This window comes from Diorhabda carinulata, chromosome X, assembly GCF_026250575.1.
Source record: "Diorhabda carinulata isolate Delta chromosome X, icDioCari1.1, whole genome shotgun sequence".
NCBI lineage: Eukaryota > Metazoa > Arthropoda > Insecta > Coleoptera > Chrysomelidae > Diorhabda > Diorhabda carinulata.
In genome coordinates, this window is record NC_079472.1 from 32,481,558 (window position 1) to 32,505,716 (window position 24,159).

At 32.3% G+C, this 24,159-nt stretch overlaps 2 protein-coding genes across 4 annotated transcripts; both read right to left on the reverse strand.

Moving 5' to 3' along the window:
- Window positions 1-1,483: 1,483 nt before the first annotated feature.
- LOC130900850 (putative ankyrin repeat protein RF_0381) lies at window positions 1,484-15,194 on the reverse strand. Its single transcript, XM_057811756.1, has 5 exons — window positions 14,880-15,194; window positions 14,013-14,267; window positions 13,619-13,900; window positions 10,892-11,252; window positions 1,484-1,665 (listed from the first exon to the last, which is right to left on the reverse strand). The coding sequence occupies exons 1-5, from the start codon at window positions 15,019-15,021 to the stop codon at window positions 1,653-1,655; spliced, it is 1,053 nt and encodes a 350-aa protein (XP_057667739.1). The 5' UTR covers window positions 15,022-15,194; the 3' UTR covers window positions 1,484-1,652.
- A 2,421-nt stretch (window positions 15,195-17,615) lies between these two features.
- LOC130900851 (gamma-glutamyl hydrolase-like) lies at window positions 17,616-24,014 on the reverse strand. 3 transcript variants are annotated; one of them, XM_057811758.1, is made up of 5 exons: window positions 23,722-24,014; window positions 23,008-23,146; window positions 20,872-20,922; window positions 19,249-19,475; window positions 17,616-18,229 (listed from the first exon to the last, which is right to left on the reverse strand). In XM_057811758.1, the coding sequence occupies exons 1-5, from the start codon at window positions 23,723-23,725 to the stop codon at window positions 17,724-17,726; spliced, it is 927 nt and encodes a 308-aa protein (XP_057667741.1). In that variant the 5' UTR covers window positions 23,726-24,014; the 3' UTR covers window positions 17,616-17,723. The 3 variants fall into 3 exon arrangements, with proteins under 3 accessions (XP_057667741.1, XP_057667740.1, XP_057667742.1); XM_057811757.1 differs by lacking the exon at window positions 23,722-24,014 and having other exon boundaries at window positions 23,008-23,316; XM_057811759.1 differs by lacking the exons at window positions 20,872-20,922; window positions 23,008-23,146; window positions 23,722-24,014 and adding an exon at window positions 19,655-20,142 and having other exon boundaries at window positions 19,249-19,486.
- Between the last annotated feature and the right edge of the window lie 145 nt (window positions 24,015-24,159).

Genomic DNA, 24,159 nt, shown 5'->3' on the forward strand with positions numbered 1-24,159 from the left:
GCATTGATAAACAAAGGAATATAATAAATAATAGCTTTAAAAAGCTAAAACAACACGCTTTATTAGAAAACTAAAAAGTTGGTAATAAAAAAATAAGCGAAAAAATCGATATTCGTAATGACAAAATTTTGAAAGTAAACTTGCAAATATGTAATGTAGGATAAATTCGTTAATAAATAAATGAATCAGTTTTGGGAAAAACGTTGATTTGTATTTAAAAAAATATGTCGTGTGACATTGGCCATGGTACCAACTTTCTGTACCTACATCATTTATTTTTTGGACAACAAACTTAGAACCGATTTCAAGAGAATAACCTGGTCATTATTGATAATTTATCTTGGAATTTACACACAATGTTTCTTAATTTATTTAAACACACCGTTTACTTGTCTATTTACTGACTTTCTCGCGAGATAATTTCGAGATCGATTTCTCGATAATTCGATTCTAGAAAGTAAACAAATAAAAAGGCCATCTAAACAAATCGCTGCTGTAAATAAGTTATAAAAAACAATATCAAAGGTTTCCGCTTCATTTTTGTAACCGGCGCGTCCACAACATTTTCAATTCTATTGAAATAATCAATTTCACGAACCATGTCGTCGACGAGTTCGTAACAATTCAAAAAATACAACATTTTAAACAACTACGACTCCACTAATTACGTAGTTAGTTATCTATAATTTGTTAATTGTTGGATTTGTTATTTGATGTTTTATTTATTGAGTTATTCTCATTGTAAGTAATATTAGTTTGAAGTTTAGATAACGCCATCTAGCGGCAATAAAAAGATTACTATGAGAACAGTTTAAATTACTGCAGGTAGGCCAATGTAAGAACTTTCCAGACAGAAAATTAATTTCCAGACGTTTGAAGAGAAATACGAGTTTCTAGTCGTCAACACATTTCGTAAAATATTTCGGGACAGAAAAAAGATAACGACAAGCGGTTTTCGCTATTTTGATGTTAATTGGAGTTTAATTTTGTAATAGATACTTGAACTTTTATGCTTTTATCCAAATTTTTCCAGAGAAATCCCAAAGTGGTCATAAAAATCAGATAAGCAGAACCGGACAGGTATTTTTTCATCACAAAGTTCCCACTTTCCCCCATCTCTTATTTGAAGATATAGTCTGAAAATTGTGAAATGAAAATTGCCCAGAAGTTGTTATAAAATTAGATTATCGCATTTAAAGTGATACTTAATTTAGCCCTTTAGTTGTTGACCATCTAAAATACTGAAAAAAACGCGTTTTTCGGGGCCATTTATGTTATAATTTGGTTTTCCCTGGAGCTATAATATAAACCGACCGAAAGTACACTTTTTTAAATTATACAAGATGTTCACAATGATTTTCTTATGTTTGTGGATAATTGGGTATAACTTCTTATATACCTTGTATAATATATACAATCTCATACCATTTAAGCCGTGAAATGAGGATGATATTAGACTTTGAATGAAATAAAACTCAATATATTTGAAAAAACAGTAATTTAATGATAGGTTCTTACAGAAAACTTTGTATCTGCGAATTATTTATGAAAAATAAAATTTAAAAAATAATTTATCACATATTAGTTAAATAAACATACATAATGATATTTTCCATTAGCTCGTTAACAAGATACCTTATGTTGGACTAACGTCAAGAGAATTTCCTGGAAAAACCATAAGTATTTAGTGGAAAATGCCCAATTAATGTCATTATAAAATTTAATTATTAAATTTGAAACAATTAACGTGTGCTGAATTAAAAAATAACAATTCAAAGAGATAGTTGCATAGCAATCATTATTTAAAAAGTCAAATATTAAATTGTTGATATATTGTATAGTTTTTATGGTTTCTCTTTCCAAAAAATGAATTAAAATAGCAATGAAAATATATAATAAAATCTCTACGTCACAAAAAAATTGTGGAAATTGCAAAACTAATATCTATCAATTTGTCTATCGAAAAATCAAGGAAACACTACAAACATATAAGACTTTTTTTGAAAATATTCTATTTTACAATACGCCGAAATAATATATGGGAGGTCCTATGACGATATTATCTTTGAGGACTCTAATAAAGTCGTCAGTCAGTTGCGTCAAAAAAATTTCGAATAAAAACGCGGTGTGGTGTGCGTTCCTTGATAACAATACACCGCTTGGCTTTCTATAAATGAATGTGGCTTTACAGAGATTGAACACCCACCATATAGCCCAGATCTGGCTTCGTCCGACTATTTTTTATTCGCAAAGCTGAAAGACGACTTAAGTTGTAGAATATTCAACTTAACAAGCAGGCTGTGTTGGAAAATTTCGACTTTAAAAAAACATAGAGATAGACAAGAATAAATATTTATAATTGGAAATGACTTTATTATTTTTCAAAATATTCTCCATTAAAATCAAACACGTTTGCATGCATTTCAACCAATTCCATTCCGATTGAGGTAACTAAAGGTATAAAAACGTTGACCTTGTAAAATATTTTTGATCTACGGGAATTAGAAAAAATCATTGGGAGCCAAACAAGGACTGTACCGCGGATGATCCATCGATTCGATGTTTTGACTGTTCAATAACGTTTTGTTTAAACTGATGTGTGACAGCTCGCATTGTCGTGGTGGAGATTCGTCTTTTGCGATTGGTTTAATTGATTTTTTAGGCAAACAAATGCTGGTGTACCATTGACAATTGATCGTTATACGTTGCTCAACTGGCCGGGCACATAATGAGAAGTAAACCAATTGAAACGATCGAAAGAATAACGCAATGGATCCCATTGTTGTCAAGGAGAAGGGGCAGGCCGAGAAAAACTTAAAGAGGAGGACATAAGAGCAGTCAATATAGCTGGAGAGCAAAATGCCGGAGCCGAAAAGAATGGAAAATAATAACAAAAGCAGTCAAAACAAACGACAAAGTATATAGAGAATAAAAATTGGAAAACTAGGAGTAATCCACCTCAAACAAAAAGTTTTAATGTACCAAAAGCGGTAGTCATAATCCACATGGGATTGTAAGAGTTGATAATGATAATGATGATGATGGAACGGAAGCGACGTCTCCAATTATTCCGAAATAACAGACGACCATTTGATTTGAAGTACTTCGTATGCGAACAAATTTTGTTGGATTTGGTTCTTCTAAACAACTCATATAGTTAATTGTAGTTTAGTTTCGTATTAATATGTATATATATCCATGATTCGTCGCCTGTCAAGATCCTGTAGAAGTACCGCGATTAATTTTTTTCAATATGTCTTTGCACCAATCGTCATGAGCTTTTTTTGTTGAGCGATTGTTAAATTACGCGGTATCTAACGCAAAATTTCTGACAGCCAAACGGTAATGCAATATTGAATGTATGCGACAATCTCAAGATATGTCAAATGACGATTTAGCAATTTCAGCAAATTTTGGACGACCTCAACGAAATTCATCCTGTAGCGAAGTGCGTACACTGTTCAAATAGCACAAGTCTTGGGTACGTTCACCATTAAAAATGTCAAAATTCACATGAAAATTGCTATATATCTCAAAACCTAAATATCAGCCCTCGTATTTCACAGTTCTTTTTTCTAATTTATGACTTTTCTTTCTATGTTGAGCTAACAACTTTTGAACTGCCCTACGTTCTAGAAACTTGTACTTTTGTGATATGGAGGGCGAATATATTTGAAAAACTACTAGATTTTCAAAAAGAGTTAACAAAAAATAATAAATCTGTGATATTGAAATTAAAATTCCATACGCATTAACACAAACAAGATTTGTATCGTTAAATAGGTTTTTTTTTTGAAAGAGGTGTAGCTTATCATAGTCGCATGGTTATTGGTCGTAATGATGTCATATAATCGTTTCAAAGATAAGTAGAAGGGAGGGGACATTCGAACAAATAAGATATTTCTATTTTTTCCATATCTAACTTTATTTGTAATTTATTAACGCCCAACGTCTCACTGGAAGGTGAATTTATCTAACTGTGATTCAGGTATCTGACGTTTTTGGTTAACTTTTTAATTACAATGGAACTTTTCAATTACTATTTACAATTTCGGATTTTCTTTATCACATTTTGCAGTCCCTCACACTTCAGGATCTCTCATTTATTTTTGTAAAATAACAACCGTTTTTTTCCGCCTTTTTTAATCTTAAGTATAATTATCTTGAGTTGTTTATATACGAGGTCTGGCTATTAAATAACGAGACTGTACGCCTAGAGGGCGCCCTAGACGGGTGGGGTGAAAAACGAGTAGTGCGCTGGGTATCTAAATATATCTTGTCCAAAAGCACGTCAAAAAAGACGTTTTCGTCACAAACTAGCTAACCAACTTTATTTTTAAAAACTTTATTATTACAAAAAAAAAACAATTTACAATTTTTAAAGTGAATAAACCTAATTAATTTCACTATTGAATTAACTAATATTCATTAAATAAACTAGATTCACTGAAAAGTGTTCACAACAATCATATTTTTATATTAAAATAAATGCTTACAAAATATGTTATTTTGCGTATTAATTTTTAGAATATTCTAGATTTCTCTTGTTGTAACTCGAACGTGTTTTACGTTAAATTGAAAAAAACTCCGACTGAGTGCTAAAAATTGTTGCAAGAGGACTATGGAGACAATTTTCTATCTCATACACTTGTTTTTAAGTGGTTTAAGCGCTTTAGTGAGAACAAATCAAAATTTAAGGCAACCAGACGTACCATTTGTCAGTTTTGGCAACACTGCGAGAACGAGTTAGTAAAAAACGCCCCGATTTTACGCCGTACTAACCTGATTTGGCACCGTGCGATTTTTTTTTGTTTCTGAAGAAAAAATCTGCTTTGAAATGGGCCCGATTTGAGTCGATGGAAACAGTAAAGCAATAAACGGTAGAGTTCCTAAAGGATTTTGCACCAGGACAACGCACCTGCCTACAACGCGCTACCTGTGATGCAATATTTGGCCAGTAAGCACACTCCAGTGTTCGAACACACGCCGTACTCACCAGATTTGGCACCGTGCGATTTTTTTTTGTTTCCTAAGATAAAATCTGCTTTGAAAAGTACCCGATTTGAGTCGATGGAATCAGTAAAGCAAAAAAACGACAGAGCTCACCAAAGAAGACTTCCAGCACTGCTTCGATCAAAGGAAAAAAACGTATGGAAAAGTGTGTGGCAAGGAGAGGAGAGTATATTGATGGGAAACATTCAACATTAACAATAATTTTTATAATAAAACCCTTTTTTCGTAACCAGTCTCGTTATTTAATAGCCAGACCTCGTAATTGACATAATTAATAATATTCAGTGCATGAAGATTAGAATATGAAATTTTTTGTTTCCAATCGTTAAATAACAATTTAAAGTATTTTTAGAACCCGGAATATTTATTCAATAATACGACATCATTTGTATATCTCTTTATATCTTATATTGATAGTTTTCCAGTTTATGTTCTAAATATCTATCTAAAGCGAGGTCGGGGTAACATTTCATCAACGTTGCCAGACTTATAATAAATATATCATTATATTTCCGTGTTAATAAAATACTGCACTGCACTGTGTTTCGTAACATTTTGATATGATAAAAATACTGTTAACCAAAATAGCGTAAAAACGCGTTTTCAAATACCCAATTTTCAAAAAGTTTCCGACGAGGGACTTTGCTGTGTATAATTCGTATCCCCCATACCCCACGGTCCTTCCCAGATTTTATCCGAGGGCCGCAAATGTGCCCAATCCGAGCCTGGATAGTTTTTCATTTTCAAAAGTTACCTAAAACGACTTTATGTATATAATAAGTTCATTTCCATTTTGCACACCGTTCACTTACAACAACTTAAAATTGCTTTCGGTAGTCAAAATTGAAAATTGCCAACTAACTAACTAATTGCTTAAACTAACGGATTAAATTACTAGTTGAAAGACGCTTAAACGCTGGTTTATGCAGAAAATTAACAGTAAATTTAAATTATAATTAAACTAAGAGTTTGCCAACTTTTAACTTCTTAGTTCAATTCTTTAATTTTGTGAGGTTATGACCACAGAATACGTTAGGTCAGTCTGTAATTGTTGGTATTGTTTTGTTTACAACATACTTTGATTCTTTGTTTGCCGCCATTTATTTATTATTTATAATTAGCTTTAATTTACTACAAAAACCAAAAAATTACCATTAAAAAAGTTTAGTTCAAGGTTAATTTTAATTCAATTCGAGTTTTGGCTGCTTTAGTCAATTATTAATTGCCACTGATTTCGCAATAACGAACGTCAATATTCACAAATACAGTACATTAACGCCACCTATCGTTCGATTGTAGAAACTATCGTGACATACGTAAAATTCTAATGTTTTTGGTCAGTCCAAGTCAAATTTAATCCCATAGAAATAATAAAATCGGGACAGTGATAAAATTTACGCCAGGGACGTAAGAAAGAATGTGAAAAATTGATTAGAAAAAGTACATTTAAATTAAAATTAAACTCAGAGTTTTGCCAACTTTTAACTTCTTAATTCAATTCTTTAATTTTGTGAGGTTATTAGGTCAGTCTGTAATTGTTGGTATTGTTTTGTTTACAACATCCTCGTTCTTTGATTCTTTGATCGCCGCCATTTATTTATTATTTATAATTAACTTTAATTTAATACAAAAACCAAAAAATTACCATTAAAAAAGTTTAGTTCAAGGTTAATTTTAATTCAATTCGAGTTTTGGCTGCTTTAGTCAATTATTAATTGCCACTGATTTCGCAATAACGAACGTCAATATTCACAAATACAGTACATTAACGCCACCTATTGTTCGATTGTAGAAACTATCGTGACATACGTAAAATTCTAATGTTTTTGGTCAGTCCGAGTCAAATTTAATCCCATAGATACAATAAAATCGGGACAGTGATAAAATTTACGTCAGGAGCGAGAAGGGATGAGAAAATTTGATTCAAAAATTCCATCTAAACAGACAAACTAAGAAATTTCAATGTTAAATGAACTATGGTAAAAAATCGCATGTCACAAACCATCTTGGTAATTTTATACTTTAGCGGTTCTAGAAAATCTAAAAATCATCCGATTTCGATGATTTTTTTTTAAAATCATAGTTTTTACGGCGAATTAACGAAAAATATTATGGGAATAAAAAACAATGAAAACTTATATTAGATTCAGGGCTTTAAATGTTCATGAAAATGCACTTCGAATTCGCCGAAGATTTTAGGTAAAAAAATCACCGAAATTGGATTTTCTAGAGTTAATTAAAAAACGAGGAGATCGCGAATGTATAAAATTACGACCATCTTATTTTGGCAAATAACTTGTTTGATGATCACTGCTCCCAGATATTTTTTTTTAATTTGCATAAACTTACAATTTATCTCAAACGTTTATTTATTGATACAAATTAACACCACTTTTTCTGTGGTTATTTTCCTACTCCACTATCATTATTCAACATAGTTTCATATATTATAACAGTTACTCATTTAAATATTAACAACAATAATATTGTTTTGAAGGACTTTAACTTTAATTCTAAAAATAATTTTCGTTTAATTCATTACTGCGGAATAATTTGTTTTATTCAATGCTAAGAAACTGGTTATTCTTATAATCAATAACGCAGCACGACCTTTTTCCTCAAAAAAATATAAATACTTGTTTCTAAATAATCGGTCGATACGGTTTTTCGCAAGGACAAGGTCAGTCTCGGTATAGATTGAACTCTCGTCCTAAAATATCTTTTCTTCGATATTATTGAGAAGTTAGTTCTGATTTAAAGTAGTTTTAACACAAAATATTTCAGAATCAGTATTTTTATTGAAAATTGAAAAAAATTCATTAGGTCTTAAACTATGTCACGTATTTTTCTAAAAGTTCTACGCAATAATTTTCGGCTTGCTATGCTCTATCATAAACTTTACGAGATAAAAGTGCCCAAATATCTTCAATTGGACACAACTGTTTGAAATTAGAGATGTTATCTTGTTTTGTAACAAAAAAAATCCTTACAGGAATGGTCCCAGAAGTACCTGGCCCACAAATTTTGAAGAAAAATATATTTTTCCCAGAGATGTACAATAAGAATCGTCAAACTTCTCAAAATAGTCATCACCTCTTCATTGTTGGAAAACTTTTGACCACCAAGCCATTTTTCAAGTCCTGGAACAGAAAATAATCCGCGGGGACTAAATCTGGCGAATAGGGTACATGAAGTACCAATTCAAATTTTAATTCATTAATTTTGGCCATTACAATAACGGATGTGTGAGGTGGTAGATTGTCTTGATGAAAAAACATTTTCTTCTTAGCCAAATTGATTGATGTCTTCGCTCAAACGTTGCAAGAAGTTCGTATAATAATCGCTGTTGATAGTTTTTCCGTTTTCAAGATATTCAATGAAAATTATTCCACGTGCATCCCAAAAAACTGACCATGACTTTGCCTGCAGATGGAACGATCTTTGCCTTATTTGGAGAAGGTTCTCCGTTTCCATTCTATTGCTTGAATTGTTCTTTTGTAGCGGGCGTGAAGTGCAAACATTGCCAAACACTCGATGGAAACATCTCACGACACTGTTTTTGTTCTATTGTGAGAAAACGTGGTACACATCTTGCGCACAGCTGTCTCATGTTCAAATCTTCAGTAATATGCGATGTATCACACTTTTTGAAATGTTTACTATGTCTGCTAACTCGCGCACTTTCAGTCGACCATTATCAAATACCTCTTTATGGACTTTCTTCAACATTTCTGGAGTCAGCACCTAATTTGGTCGACCACTGCGATGCTGGTCTTCGACCTCGTTTAAACTCTGTTACACAATATTTTACTGTGAATCTAGTGGAGCTTTTATTTGGTTGGGCTAAGGCTTTTCAAATAAAAGTATTGTATCACACATCGATGACCAGTTTTATCCTGGCTACTAAAGAAATACCAAATAACGTGACGTCTTCAAACTTGAAACACATGCTTTATAGATTGTCCTTGTATAATGGCAGGATGCTAAGTCCTGCCAAAACGGTTATCCCCCTTACTTCACCCAGATAAGGTCTGAATATTCCTCTTGTCAAAATAGCACCACAGACCAGAACTTTTTTTCAGCGAGTTTAGATTTTTTTCTATATTTCACATTGTTAGGGCACTTTTTTGTATTGTCCGTACAAAACCCAGCGCTTTTTCATTGATTTCCGAATTGGCAAATGTGAAGTATATTTCATCGTCTATAATAATGACTCTCCTTCGCAAAATGTATCCGCCTTGGTTAACGACAGCATCCGGTAACCGTGCTAATGGGTTTGGGGTATATTTAGAACACTTTTTCGGAATTTTCGACCACTTCTAGCTCATTTTTGCAATATGGTGCTTTTTGTAGTATGGCGCTAATTCTCCTACGGAAACCACTTGGGTGAACATTCTTGGTTTTTCACTTTTTGGGAAGCTCAACATGGTATTCTTTCTTCAAGTTCTACTAAGCTCCTAAATATTTTGTCAAAACTATTGCGACATACAGTATTATAATTTTCACTTTTTTATAAACAAAATTTCTATCTAGGATGATAGGTAGTATACAGGGTGTCCCACGACGAGTTAAAACTATCTGCATATGATAAAATACTTATAGTAAAATCATGAAAATTTCTACATTTGGGTTTTTTTAACTAAAATATTTCCAAAGACTGTCGATTTCCAGTTCTACCGGAAATCGACTAAATTTGTTATTTTAAACAGAACACCCTGTATATTAATACATTTTTGAAATTTACGTAAAATTTTTGTATACTTTTATCTGAAAACTTTTCTCGAAAAATACATATTTTTTTGAGTTATTAATTTTTTTGTAAAAAAATTGACCATCGCAGCCTCTTATAAATTATTTCTTTAGGAGAATACCCTTAAAGATATGAAAATGGTTTCTATTCGATTGCTTTTAGCAAACTCACACGTATATGAATCTATGTTGATAAATTTCTCATTTTATACAGGGTGTGTATAAAAAGTGTTCAAAGTTTAACGTCATAAATATCAAATTTCTTTATTTTTTTTTTTTATATAGAACCACCTGGTTTTTTCTATTTTAATGCATTCAGAGGTAAAAAATAATGCAAATTCATTTATACTTTCCTATACCTAAAACTTACCGTTATCCAGATATTTAATGTTTCCTGTAAATGTTTAGAGATGCAGATGTGGTCTAGATTTTATATTGACCATTTGTTAATCTACACAGAAAATATTTAATATCTGTATAACGATAAGGTTTAGGTATAGGGAAGTATACATAAATTTGCCTTATTTTTACCCCTGAATGCATTTAAATAGAAAAAACCGGGTGGTTCTATTTAAAAAAATAGAGAAATTTGATATTTATGAAATTAAATTTCGAGCACTTTTTATTCACACCCTGTATAAAATCAAAAATTTATCAACATAGATTCATATACGTGTGACTTTGTTAAAAGCAACCGAACAGAAACCATTTTCATATCTTTAAGGGTATCGTCGTAAAAACATAATTTATAAGGGTCAAATTTTTTACAAAAAAATTAATAACTCAAAAAGTATGCATTTTTCGAAAAAAAGTTCTTAGACAAAAATATACTGAAATTCTACGGAGATTTCAAAAATGTATTAATATATAGGGTGTTCCATTTAAAATAACAAAGTTACAGTCGGTAGAACCGGAAGTCGACCATTTTTGAAATTATTTCAGTTGAAAATATTGTATCCGAAAACCCAAACGTCGAAATTTTCATGATTTTACAATAAGTATTTTGCCATATACTCGGCGTTGAATGAATTGAGTTGAGAAACAATGAAATTTCAGCTATGTAAGTTAATAATAAAATTTTTTATAGCGAAATTCCTTTTTTATATTTGATCGCCCTTATAAAACTTACCTGCTAGAAGTTCGTGTTAGATTAGGAGATGTATTTGTGTTCTTATCATTTGTCGTAACGCTATTATTTCTTTCTTGCAGTATACGATAATGGTAATATCGGAACAAATGGTAAACTGTGTAGTTACCATGAATTACAGCTATTTCTGGTGGCGTTCTTCCACTAGCATCACGGACAGTCAAATCACTGTCTACATTCAACGTAAGAATATAATTTACCAAAGGAAGATAAGAACTTATCGCGACGTAATGTAGACAATTGCGTTTTTCTATCGGATGAACTTGATGAATATCCATTCCTCTGTCTACTAGTATTTTGAAAATATGAAGTCTCTTAAGAGTGTTACAGCACAATGCACATTCTGAAAAAACATGCTATTTTTATCACGCGCCATTTATATTATTTTATATATGAAAAGTACGTTCCACATTATCAAGTAATGAACAAACTGTTTGACGTTCCAACAACAAAATAAACTTTTGGAACACATGGATCCGCGTCTACCTAAACAAACTTTAGAATACGGAGTTCATCAAAGTTCGGAGTATGATCAGAGTATCCTGATGGAACAAACCTAATAGAGAGTGACGTTTCATCATTGTTGCCACTTCAGTAACTAAAATAGACGTAAAACAGCTCTGAAGCAAACGTAATACCATAGAATTACTTCGCTCATAAAAGCTAATTCTGCGATTCATTAACCAAATTTAAAATAAACTACTTTTATTTGATTCCGCTATCAAATGTGACAGTTTAAGTCACTTTTTGACATTAGGAAACGTCATGTTTTTCATAACCTTCATATATGAGTTATGAAAAGTAGTTTTGTAGACACTGTTCAAATTTAAAAGAATAATTTATTAATTACAGTAAAAACTGTTAATTATTCCATTATTTAAACTGACAATCAACTCATTATTTTATTTCAATAGTATTTTATGATTTATAAACATTGGAAACAACATATTAAAGACGCAGGTTATTCAAGTAAATCTATTAACTGAGTGAATATTCTTTAGAAACTCTTGTCTATTTAATTCCATTTGAAGCTGTGATATTTACATGAATTTTCTAGACGGGTGGGGTAAAAAACGAGTAGTGCGTTGGGTATCTAGATATCTTATCTATTGACATCCCAAAACATGTTTCCGTCACTATTATAGTATTTGAGCAGTAGCGTTTTGAAACGAACGTTATTTTTTCTCTTGTGTGACGAAAAACAAATTTCTCGTTAAATTGAAAAAAACTCCGACCGATGCTATAAATTGTTGCAAGAGGTCTATGGGGACAATTCTCTATCTCGTGCGCGTGTTTTTGAACGGTGTAAGCGCTTTAGTGATGGCCGAGAGAGCTTTGAAGATGACCAGCGCCCAGGTCACCCTAGGACTGTTTTAACACCGGAAACAGTGACAAAAATCAACTAAATTGTGCGTGCAGATCATCGAGGAGCATCCGGAAGATTGCTGAGGTTATGAACACCGATAAAGTAACAGTCAGAAAAATTTTACATGACAAAAGTCTGTGCGAAGCTGGTGCCAAGAAATCAGACTCTTGACCAAAAACACGTCAACGGGTCTGCTCAGATTTCCTTGAAAGGTTATGCTTCGGAACGGACCCGATGGAAGCGGTAAAGCAAAAAACAGCAGAGCTCCTAAAGGCCTCACTAAAGCAACTTTGAAGCATTCTAATGTAGAATAATTTTTATAATAAAACCCTTTTTCGTAAGCAGTTTCGTTATTTAATAGCCAGACCTCGTAGCCTTCGGTTACACTGTTGGATTTCCATCCTCCGTATTGTTTTATTGTCATGTGCATGTCATCTGACTCATGTGGACGATTCTGACTCATGATTTTGAATTTGGTAATGTCTTAACCGAATACGAATTTTATGAAAATGATACTTAACCCCTGATAGGAAAATTTTGATTTTTAATGGAACTGGTGTTTGGTGACTGATTGCAAATGATGGTTCTCTTTCTGATGAACCTTTTTCAGTTGAAATTGATTCATGTTCTGGCTGTTTAAGTGAGATCAGTAGCTATACACATATCGTTAGTGAAAACGTAGGGATAAACAGTAAATATTCCAGTTTTTTCAAAATTGGATATTGCTGTCCTTAAGAAGGCTTTTCTGCTTTTTTGTCGAATTGTGACGATTCTACTAGATTTTTTCGTAGGAATATTTCAACCTCATTGCTGAAGAATAGAGGAACCATGAAAGAAACACGTGTAATGTTTGCATGTGATGAGTAAAATGCGGCGGGATCCTTGGTTGAACTACTTTTGGAAGAGATCCAGTTGCATCCAACCAAACGAAAAGTAAAGTTGCACTAGTTGCCTCTAAGACCATTCCGCGTCCCATTTTACCAATACATCAACATGTAAACAAACAATGACTGCAAGTTTTCGATAAAAGAATATAACCTTAAAATTTCATACGTTAAGTGGTCGTTTATGTTTCAGCAGTTGGTGGAAAAAATCTCGCCGTCATCTGATTTACCATGAAGACAAGAAGCTTAGTTAGTATATTTAAATTTTTATAAAAATTTGACGTTGTATCATTCGCGATGTTGGTCAAACTACTGTTGATTTCTCATACACTTAAAGGATGTATTGCATAATAGATGGAGTTGTGTGTAATTGAAAATAATTGAGGTATCCCGTTTCGTATTTTAGGTAGACTTCTTCTACATGATGTTCAAGTGCAGTATACTTTATGAATAGCTTACCTAGAAGTAACGGAAATTCCTTGGTACCGTGTTTATGTGCTCCTTTTTTCAAAATATATTTAGCGATAGGTAATGACGGATAATCTATCACAGAAATACTTAGAGGGGTACTATCAAATACGTTTCTTACGTTAACGATAGCTCCATGCTGGACCAAATCGAAAACAATCCCCATATTACTTCTGGCACAAGCGAAATGTAATGGTCTATTTCCGTCATCCGAATACGAGTTAGGATTAGCTCCATATCTCAGTAATAGTTGAACAACTTCCCTACAATTAACTATACAAGTTGTCTCTATAAATATATTTGAACGATTTTCAGTAAAGATTGAACACAAGTTACCGCACTTTGGAATTATCTTGTGTTCAAGTTTGTTTCGAATTAAACTTACAAATACAAGCTTTCATTAATGGAGTAAGTCCCGTATTGTTTTTTCTGTTGATATCCACTTTTGGAGATGTTAATAGATATTTCAAAACCGGCATATCGCATTTTTCTGCGGCTAAATGCAAAGCTGTGTCACCATCTTCAATATCAACATTAACATCTACACCAAGATTTAAACAAGCCTTTAAAAAAATCAAGTTACTCTGCTGAACAGCTTCTATAAATGTTTTTTTAAGATGTTGTTTAATACGTTTCCAACCTAAAATATTAGACAAATAAATGAAAGTTTGAATCAAGTAAGTTTATAGTTGCAAGTGCCAACATAACTTCACATTAATATCTTGTGATAAAATAATGGTTTAATTTTTTAACCAGGGTTGAAATATTTTATAATATTCTAAAGACCGATTCATAAACTTGACACGTGACAATCACATCCGTTTGCGTTTGTCACGTGATATTGCCTAATGCTCCCAATAGAAAAACTCTTTGTTATTTTCCATAATATCGTCCATAAATAGCGAATTACAAACAGACATACAAAAAGAATAACAAAATTTTTAGGTTAACAACGTCAAGTTTTTATTTACAGGTTGAACAGACGACAAACGGCAAACGGAAAGTCAAGTTTACGAATCGGCCTTAAAGCACAGTCAATTGATTGATATTTAACTATATCCACTTTTGTTTATATACTTCGACGGTACCATATCATGATCAATCAAGTCCATATTTTGATTATAAAATTTAATAAGGGCAAGTTTTTTGGAACTAACTAATTTCCTGATAAGGTTTATTCCATTTTTAACAGCGTTAGCTGTTTTTATAAGGACTAATCGAAGGACCTAAATAAAAATATATATAATCTGACCTTTAACTCCAATACGCATATCCGTAGGACTCGATTCTGAGGTTAGAGCTGTTGAATTGAATGTAGAAGCAATTGTACCCATTTTACATTTTATAATATTCTCAAAACTGAAACCTGATTTGTCACTGTGACATATTGTCATTGTTTTCAGAATAAAACTGATTTTCCATACTTGAAACTAGGAATATCAATTTTATAATTTCACATAGTTATAATTGAAAAACCATTTTCAGCTAAATACAACTTATAAGAGCCATTTTTGTAATTGAATTAGATTTTAAAAAGCCATTTTATGCTGGAACAAGTCAACAACAAATTTTGACCAAACTAAACCGAAACAAGCCAATTTTTGAAACAAATTCAACTCATAAAAGTCAAATATCAACCAATTCGAACATAGAAAATCATTTTTTGGCCAAATTACTCTTAGCGGAACCAAATTTTGACCAAATTAAACTGAAACATATTAAACTCATAACGTCAAACGTTAACCGATTTAAAAATAGAATCAGTTGATTGTCAAATTACTCTGTTTGAGGTCAATTTTGACCAAATTCATCAAGTAAATTTTAAAACAAATTGGACTCATAAACGTCAAATATTAACCAAACTAAACAGAATCATTTTATGATCAAATTAATCTCAATGAAGCCAAGTTTTTACCAAATTAAACTGAAACAAGTCAATTTTTGAAACAAATTCAACTCATAAAAGTCAAATATCAACCAATTCGAACATAGAAAATCAATTTTTGGCCAAATTACTTTCAGTGAAGCCAAATTTTGACCAAATTAAACTGAAACACTAAACACTAAACTAAACACAAATTGAACAAGACGATTTTTGAACCAAATTAAACTCATAACGTTAAACGTTTGCCATATAAAACATAGAATCATTTTATGATCAATTTAATCAGAATGAAGCCAAATTATTACAAAATTAAACTGAAAAAAGCCAATTTTTGAAACAAATTCAACTCATAAAAGTCAAATATCAACCAATTCGAACATAGAAAATCAATTTTTGGCCAAATTACTTTCAGTGAAGCCAAATTTTGACCAAATTAAACTGAAACACTAAACTAAACACAAATTAAACAAGACGATTTTTGAACCAAATTAAACTCATAACGTTAAACGTTTGCCATATAAAACATAGAATCATTTTATGATCAATTTAATCAGAATGAAGCCAAATTATTACAAAATTAAACTGAAAAAAGCCAATTTTTGAAACAAATTCAACTCATAAAAGTCAAATATCAACCAATTCGAACATAGAAAATCAATTTTTGGCCAAATTACTTTCAGTGAAGCCAAATTTTGACCAAATTAAACTGAAACACTAAACTAAACACAAATTAAACAAGACGATTTTTGAACCAAATTAAACTCATAACGTTAAACGTTTGCCATATAAAACATAGAATCATTTTATGATCAAATTAATCTGAATGAAGCCAAATTATGACCAAATTAAACTGAAACACTAAACACTAAACTAAACACAAATTAAACAAGACGATTTTTGAACCAAATTAAACTCATAACGTTAAACGTTTGCCATATAAAACATAGAATCATTTTATGATCAAATTAATCTGAATGAAGCCAAATTATGACCAAATTAAACTGAAATAAGAAGATTTTTGAAATAAATTAAACTCATAACGTCAAAAAACGTTAACATAATTCAACATAGAATCATTTTTATGATTTTTATGATCGGAATGAAGCCAAGTTTTGACCAAATTAAACTGAAACAAGCCAATTTTTGAAACAAATTCAACTCATAAAACTAAACAGACTCATTTTATGATCAAATTAATCTGAATGAAGCCAAATTATTACCAAATTAAACTGAAACAAGCCAATTTTTGAAACAAATTCAACTCATAAAAGTCAAATATCAACCAATTCGAACATAGAATCCAATTTATGGCCAAATTACTCTTAGTGAAGCCAAATTTTGACCAAATTAAACTGAAACAAGACGATTTTTGAACCAAATTAAACTCATAACGTTAAACGTTTGCCATATAAAACATAGAATCATTTTATGATCAATTTAATTAGAATGAAGCCAAATTATGACCAAATTAATCTGAAAGAAGACGATTTTTTGAACCAAATTAAACTCATAACGTCAAAAAACGTTAACCAAATAAAATATATAATCATTTTATTGTTAAATTACTTTGAATAAGATCAAATTTTGACCACGGCTAAATAATTGAATGAAAAATCACTCTCACTTTTTTTCACAATGTTCTGCAAATGCATAAAGCTCTATTCGTTTTTCTAGTGCTTTCCCCCTATTTATTTATCCTTATTGATCCCTATTTAACAATATTCATCCTGAATGAGCCCCCAAAAAGTAGAAATTTCTTGGTTGTGTATTGTTTTAGCGAGGCACACGAAAAACTCTTCATCGATGTAGAATATAAAAAAATTAAACTGATCACAAGTGATTACAATAAATAATAAAGAAACGTGATAATGGTAGTGAAAATATTGAGAAATGTAATACGTCATCGTTATTTTTACGTGAAAAGCGCTGGAAATCGTCTTCGTTCACGTAATCTTCATTGTTTTGCAGATCATCACCGACTGATCACGCCCTCTAGCTGATCGATGGCTATTCGATGAAAACTCGACGCAATATGACACTTGTAATACATTGTTCGTATTGGTACTGTAAGATTGGTTCAATCCCACATAGGTTTTCCAAAAATTAATACACAAAAAAATCTATTATCATTTTATTTTAACACTTTTAAAATCACAATTAACGTTAATTTAAAGATACATCAGACTATTTGAACGAGATATCACAAAAAAATCAGACTAGATGAGATTTGACTAACGAACAATTCAGATAATCTTCTTTGGTAAAAGCGTACAACTGTTCGTAGGATGATTTATTCAATCCAGTGTAAATAGGGTTGTAATTATAAATTAAAACGCCTTTTTCAATATCTTCGTTATCGAAACAATTCGTATTCTTCCTACATTCGTCGACAAAAAAATTCGCGAAATATTGAGACGCTCTAACAGCTATACTCGAATGAGGTATACCGGAATTTTTGGAAAATTCAAAAATATTTTTTTCCGGATGAAACTGCAGACCGTAAAACGGATACCGTTTATGTTCCATGGATGATATAAAAGTTAGATTATTAGAATCCCTATTTGTGGATAGAATTCTCCAATCATCGAGTATTTCATATTTTTTTAATACATCTTCAGTCAGACCGTATTTGTGTAAATTATACGTAACATTATGGGCTTCCAGTATTTCTAATATCTTGTTCGGTATATCTGAGAAGAGTTTACTGTTTCTAAAACCTAAAAAAATGCGCTAATGCAACACTGGACATATCGAAAGCTTTTTACAGAGTTTGGCATGCCAGCCTTCTAAATAAATTAAGATCGTACGGTTTGTCGTCTTCACTTATCGATTGGATTAGTAGCTTCTTATAAAAAACTGATCCATGCAAGTTGCTATCGATGGATATACCTCAAAAGAGTTTGAGGTCCGCCCCAGGGATGCGTCTTGTCACCTACTCTCTTTCCCCTGTACATCAACGATGTCCTCGATAATCCTGATCCATAGCTTTACCGATGATAGCACAATGATGTCAAAATTCAAATCAATCGGGCAAATATACCGGACTAACACCCAAATCATCATCAATACCGATCTTAGAAACATTCTGACACTTCAGCTGAGGATTTGGTCCTGCCTGGACATTGAATATCACCAGAAAATCGCTTGTTGGGTTTTGAAATAGGGAGCAATATGTCCTGGCATAGTCACGTGGTCGATTTAGCCAAGGCAGCTTTACAAAACTTGGAGTCCTCTTTAAGATCAAAAAACTATATACCACACAACAACTTCTAATCCTCTACAACAGCAAGATTTGTCCATTTTTAGAGTATTGCTCGTATATTTGGAACTCGGCTTCCAAGCATATCCTGAGGATGCTCGACTCAATAGAAAAGAAAGCAATTCGACTCATAGTTGACTCAGAGTTGATCAGAAACTTGGACAGCTTAGAGGATAGAAGAAAAGTCGCTGTTTTCCCCATACTACCACGGCTACCGAGCTGTCCAACATAATCCTATCTAGAGCAGGATCTACAAGAGCTAATCGATGCTGCTCATGAACACTGAGATCACCTGGAGATGCCCAGAATGTCAATTTATCGGAACTCCTCCCTTTGAACAATTGTAAACCTGTGGAATCAGCTACCAAGACACCCTACAACCTACAGATGCTCAAAATCTATATCCACAGACATCTCCACACAGCCGGCACCACTAGATATTAATAGGATTTACCCTCTTGTTTTTTTTTTACTCACCTGTTATAAAATTCAATGGTACGGCGACTTTTTTCAATTTTCTCTCTGTTCTAATATCTTTTCCTAGTTGTGAGTAAATTAGAGCTTGCATTCCTAAACATATACCCCAGATAGGGTAGTAAATATCGTCATTATTCGCTTGTACGGCTAAATTGTATATATGCCGGGCGGCAGTACCATAACCAGAAGATTCATTAAAATAAGTACCGCCACCAGGAAATAGTATTCTGAAACGAAACTGAATTTGAATTTTTGATGAATTCAAACGAAAATTTTCGAAGCACCTACTACACCAATTAAAAACGTAAATAGATACCGGGTGGGCAACTAAGAACTTATCTCAGAAACGGAGGACGTATTTGAAAAAATGAAATTAAAAAAAAAAACAAAATATTCTAGAATTCACCTTACTAACTGGCGCTTCATATACGATAATCGAAATGCTCAACCACTTTTGCATATTCCCATACAGGAAGCCCCAGAGTTGACAAAGGAGCCAAGCTACTTAACTCAGCTTCGGTAATACCAATGGTATCCCAGCCTTGGCCATTTATTGTCAACCCAGGCTCGGAACAAGGTTGATTGACCCAGCCTTGACCATACCAATGATTACCCAAGCTTGGGCAAAGCCTGGATATCCCAGCCTTGGCTATTCATTGACAAACCAGTCTTGGGCCAAGGTTGAGCCAATCCTAGTTAACCAAGACGTGGTAATTCATTGGGGACCCAAGCTTCGGCTGTTAGTGTTAGTGGTACAGACTGAAGCAATCTACAAGCGTTCAATAATCATAATTTGCAGATTTGGAGTTAGTGAATATTTTTATTTAACTAATTAACTGTTATTATTATGTTGTAAATTTCAGTAAAAGTAAGATTAAAAATAAAACTTTATGTTTGCTTATTTTTAAAATCAAAAAAATCATATTGAATACAAAATTAAAAAAGATAAAAAGAAAAGCTATAAATAAGTCTTGTTATTCCTGTCCTGGCAGTTAAGGTTGACCCAGCCCTGGCATTTAAGCATGGCCCAGTCTTGGTGACCAAGCTTAGCCCATCGTTATCACTCCAGAGTTTTACCAAAACTGGGCTAAGCCTGGCTTACAAGCTTGGCCCAGAGTTCTACATAGTTGGGGCAAGCCTGGGCCAAACTTGGGCCCTTGGAACTTTCCTCTATGGGTTATTCATTTCACTAAGTTTTAGTCCATCTATTCAAATATGAAGTGAAACTAAAATATCTGTGAGTCCGGTTCTGCTTGGGCGATTTTCATGAACTTGATGTTGTTGGAAAGAGCTTTTGTTACCAAAACAAAATATATTGATTCTAGCCAATTTAACGTGAGCTAAATCAATATTAAAATAGAACTAACCGCGTGTATACTTTTTTTCTGTCCCAAGATATATGAAGAAATGAAATTTTTCTTCAAACTTTTATTAGGCTGGTTCGCCCAAACGAAAATTAAAAATTTGGAAGAAGATGGAAATATATTGACACGTGGTTTTCTCTAGTGGCAATAAGACACCAAATGGAATCAACTTCATATAAAAATAAAATAAAATTAAGATGATTTAACGTAAATGTTGAAAAGAATGTTTTGTTTGGATTTTCAAAAATATTCAACTTACCCGTTTGTATATTTCACAATTCGTGCATAGTAATCACGAGATTGCCCTTTCCTAAAACGTGACTAACATATACGAGGCTGATTATAACCTCAAACTTAAACTAAGTACACAATTAAAAAAAGAAGAAGCAGAAGTAGGTAAAGTTGTACAAACGACATAAAAGAATGATGTAAAACATAGAAAATAGAAGTAAACATTAAAAGAACGAGCCCCCGAGTCTACCGGTACATAAAAATCAACGAAATCCAAAGCACAAAAAAGATCAAATACCTGGGCGTAACGCTGGACCGAGGTTTCGCGAACACGTGAAAAACACTGTGACAAAGTTATAAACAAGCGAGAACAAAAATATAATACCTACCGATTATGACCTATGCCTCGGGAACACACATACGAAGAGAAAAGAAAAAACTACAGGCCCGATAACTAAATTGGAATTTCTGGAACCGTTGGTGAATTATACTGTCTGACACGCGTTTCGATAACCAAATTATCGTCTTCAGAGACTAAAGATAAAATCAACTCAGTGTATTCAGTACAGGTGCAATAGTCATTACGCTGAGACAGGCTTTGAACAACAAGAAACGAGGAATTATACGGAGCAACGGGATAAGTATTAGACATCATGGACGACAGGGAAGAAAAGCTATTCGAAGAGCTTAAAACACGTCCTAAAGAAGAATTAAGGGAACTCATCAAGTACATCAGAGAGAATTATAGGTAATACGCGATACCGAGAAGACAACTGGATTAGGTTAATGAAAAAATTATCAAAAATACAAAAAAACACAAAAAATAAAAAAAAGAATCCAAGATCCTAGGTGCTCCGGTCAACCCACAAGACCTCTATACGATTAGATCTTTTTTTGACACCCACCGACACGGTAACCCCGCATTTCATAAACAAGTACCGAGTTTATCCAGGGATAGATGCTTAACGGAACGGGCTTTCTCACGCGCGTGAAGAAGAAGAAGGTCAAGTTGTAGAAAAGGAAGTAGGCCAACTCTTAACAAAAAGAGAAGACTTCCTGAATCTCTCGTAAAACTTAGAGGACAGGAAGGGGTCTACGCGGAAAAATGCGACGCATCCATCCGTGGATTTATCCAGGAGTGGATGCTTAGCGGGACGGGCTTTCTCATGCTCGTAAAGAAGAAGATGGTCAAGTTGTATAAAACGAAATAGACCTATTTAAGTAGCTGTCACTTTAAAACAAATACTGCTGATGGGCGACACACATATTTTACTTCTGTTTAAACTTTAAATACGTGAGGCCGAGAAGACAAATGAATTTATAGGTTAAGTTAGGTTAATAAAAAAAATACCAAGATCCTAGATTTTCTGTGTCAATCTACAAGATGACACTCCTCGACACGGTAACTCCGCACTTCATAAACAAGTGTCGAGTTATATATAGGGGAAAGTTTTGATGAAGGCGAAGGACCACTCGAATTAGATATTTTCTGGCTGAAGAAGGTAGGGAAGGTTTTACCCTAGACAGCGAAAACAGGCAAACACATTACGACGTCCAGACAACCAAGAAGACAGAAGTGTATAGCCAACAAGCTAGCTCTGAACAAAAAGAAAAAATATCCCGAATCTCCCATAGAACTTACAGGAGAGGAAGGTGTCTACGCGCGAAACAGCGACGCGAACGGTGTCCTGTCGGAGTGGTTGAATGTCTTTCTTTACATCCATCCGTGGATTTATCCAGGGTTAGATGCTTAGCGGGGCGGGCTTTCTCACGCACGCAAAGAAGAAGAAGAAGAAGGTTAAGTAATAGAAATGTGAATGTTTTGCAGTGTTACTAATAAAGTTAGTAATTTAGATATTGAAATGAGTGATTATTTGATGTACATTATTTTACATTAATCCCGTTATCCCAGAGGATACACCACAATAACCAATTTACATATATTTGAAATTTATTTTTTGGAAAATAATAAATTGCCTTGTTGTAGTCCTAAGTTTGATAGTTAGGGTTTTTCGGAGACCATATTTTTTAAATGTTTACTCTATTTTATACTCTTACTACCAAAGCAATAAAAGAAATCTAGATTAAAGAATAGAAATAAAAATATTACATCAAACGTTTACGTCTTAATAAAAGCTATGTGATACATTCGAGAAAAACTTACCAAACAGGAATCACTCTTGCTCCAGCACTTTCCAAAAATTTTACATAGGAAGCGGCTATAAAACTATCATATAAGTCATTATGTAAATACTTTGAAACTATGTAAGTTTCTTGTGATAAAATTCCTACTATTGGAGTATCTGAAGCAAAATTTTTGGATATTAACAAATAAAATATTAATAATATAAACATAGTAATGTAAAAATTGAGATTAGAACTAATATTTAAGAATAATTGCTAATCAATTTCAAACTGAAATGAATGATAATTTATAAACAAACCTATTTTACCACTAATCTTAATTAAATATTATTATTTAGATAAAAGTCGTAGAAATATTCATGGTATAATCAAATGAAATTAATCAAAATTAAATAAATATCGAAATATTATTATTTTAAATAAATTGATAAGAATTTAAAGTTAATTAAGAAACTTTACGTGCTCAAGTTAAAAAAATAATACTTAGTACATAAATTATGTGTAGCGCCATCTAGACAAATATTCATATCACTATTACATAGAAACCTTCGTGTAAATTATTTTAGATAATAAATTAATTAATTCGTGTAATAATTCATAAATCAGGGTTTTAATTTTTTTAACCACTAGTTTCTTGCTAGATTTTTTTTATTTGCATAGACTCGAAATTATATACATTACACAACACAAAAAGTATAAACTATCCCAACATTCACAATTGTGCATTACTTACCCATTTCTCTTTATATAAGTTATTAATAGACTAACTAAATATAATTAGTCAAAGATATCTAAATTTAATAGAAACTCTGAATATATTCATCGTTTATTTATTAGTTAATTATTGAAATTCAAAAGCAGGACAGAAATCGATAGTTGGATGCCATTTTTTAACTGTTTTTCGATCATATATGAAAATCAGTTATAATAGGATATTTCATTAGAAATTTGAATATTAAAATATATATTTTATTATATTTAAACTTCATTTATTGTTGTTTAACTGGAAAATTTATTGTTACGGCTTCTGCTTCTTTTTTCTATCACATGGCACTTTTTTCACACGCCCATCAGACACGCAATATATTCCGTATATTGTGGTTCCATTCTGTTCTATTCCACGAAATCTCAATAAAAATTTAGCCTAAAATTATTAGAAAAATTAGATTTA

Bases quoted from the DNA above. Each gene is read 5' to 3' on its own strand.
- LOC130900850 (XM_057811756.1), bottom strand. From the start codon at position 15,021: ATGACAATATGTCACAGTGACAAATCAGGTTTCAGTTTTGAGAATATT. The intron at 13,901-14,012 runs GTAAGTTTAATT...CAACTTGTATAG, and splicing joins ATTAATGAAAGCTTGTATTT to TTAATTGTAGGGAAGTTGTT. The intron at 11,253-13,618 runs GTAAGCTATTCA...ATGTTTTTTCAG, and splicing joins GGAATTTCCGTTACTTCTAG to AATGTGCATTGTGCTGTAAC.
- LOC130900851 (XM_057811757.1), bottom strand. From the start codon at position 23,198: ATGTTTATATTATTAATATTTTATTTGTTAATATCCAAAAATTTTGCT. The intron at 20,923-23,007 runs GTAAGTTTTTCT...GTCACGTTTTAG, and splicing joins GCAAGAGTGATTCCTGTTTG to GAAAGGGCAATCTCGTGATT. The intron at 18,230-19,248 runs GTGAGTAAAAAA...GCATTTTTTTAG, and splicing joins ACCATTGAATTTTATAACAG to GTTTTAGAAACAGTAAACTC.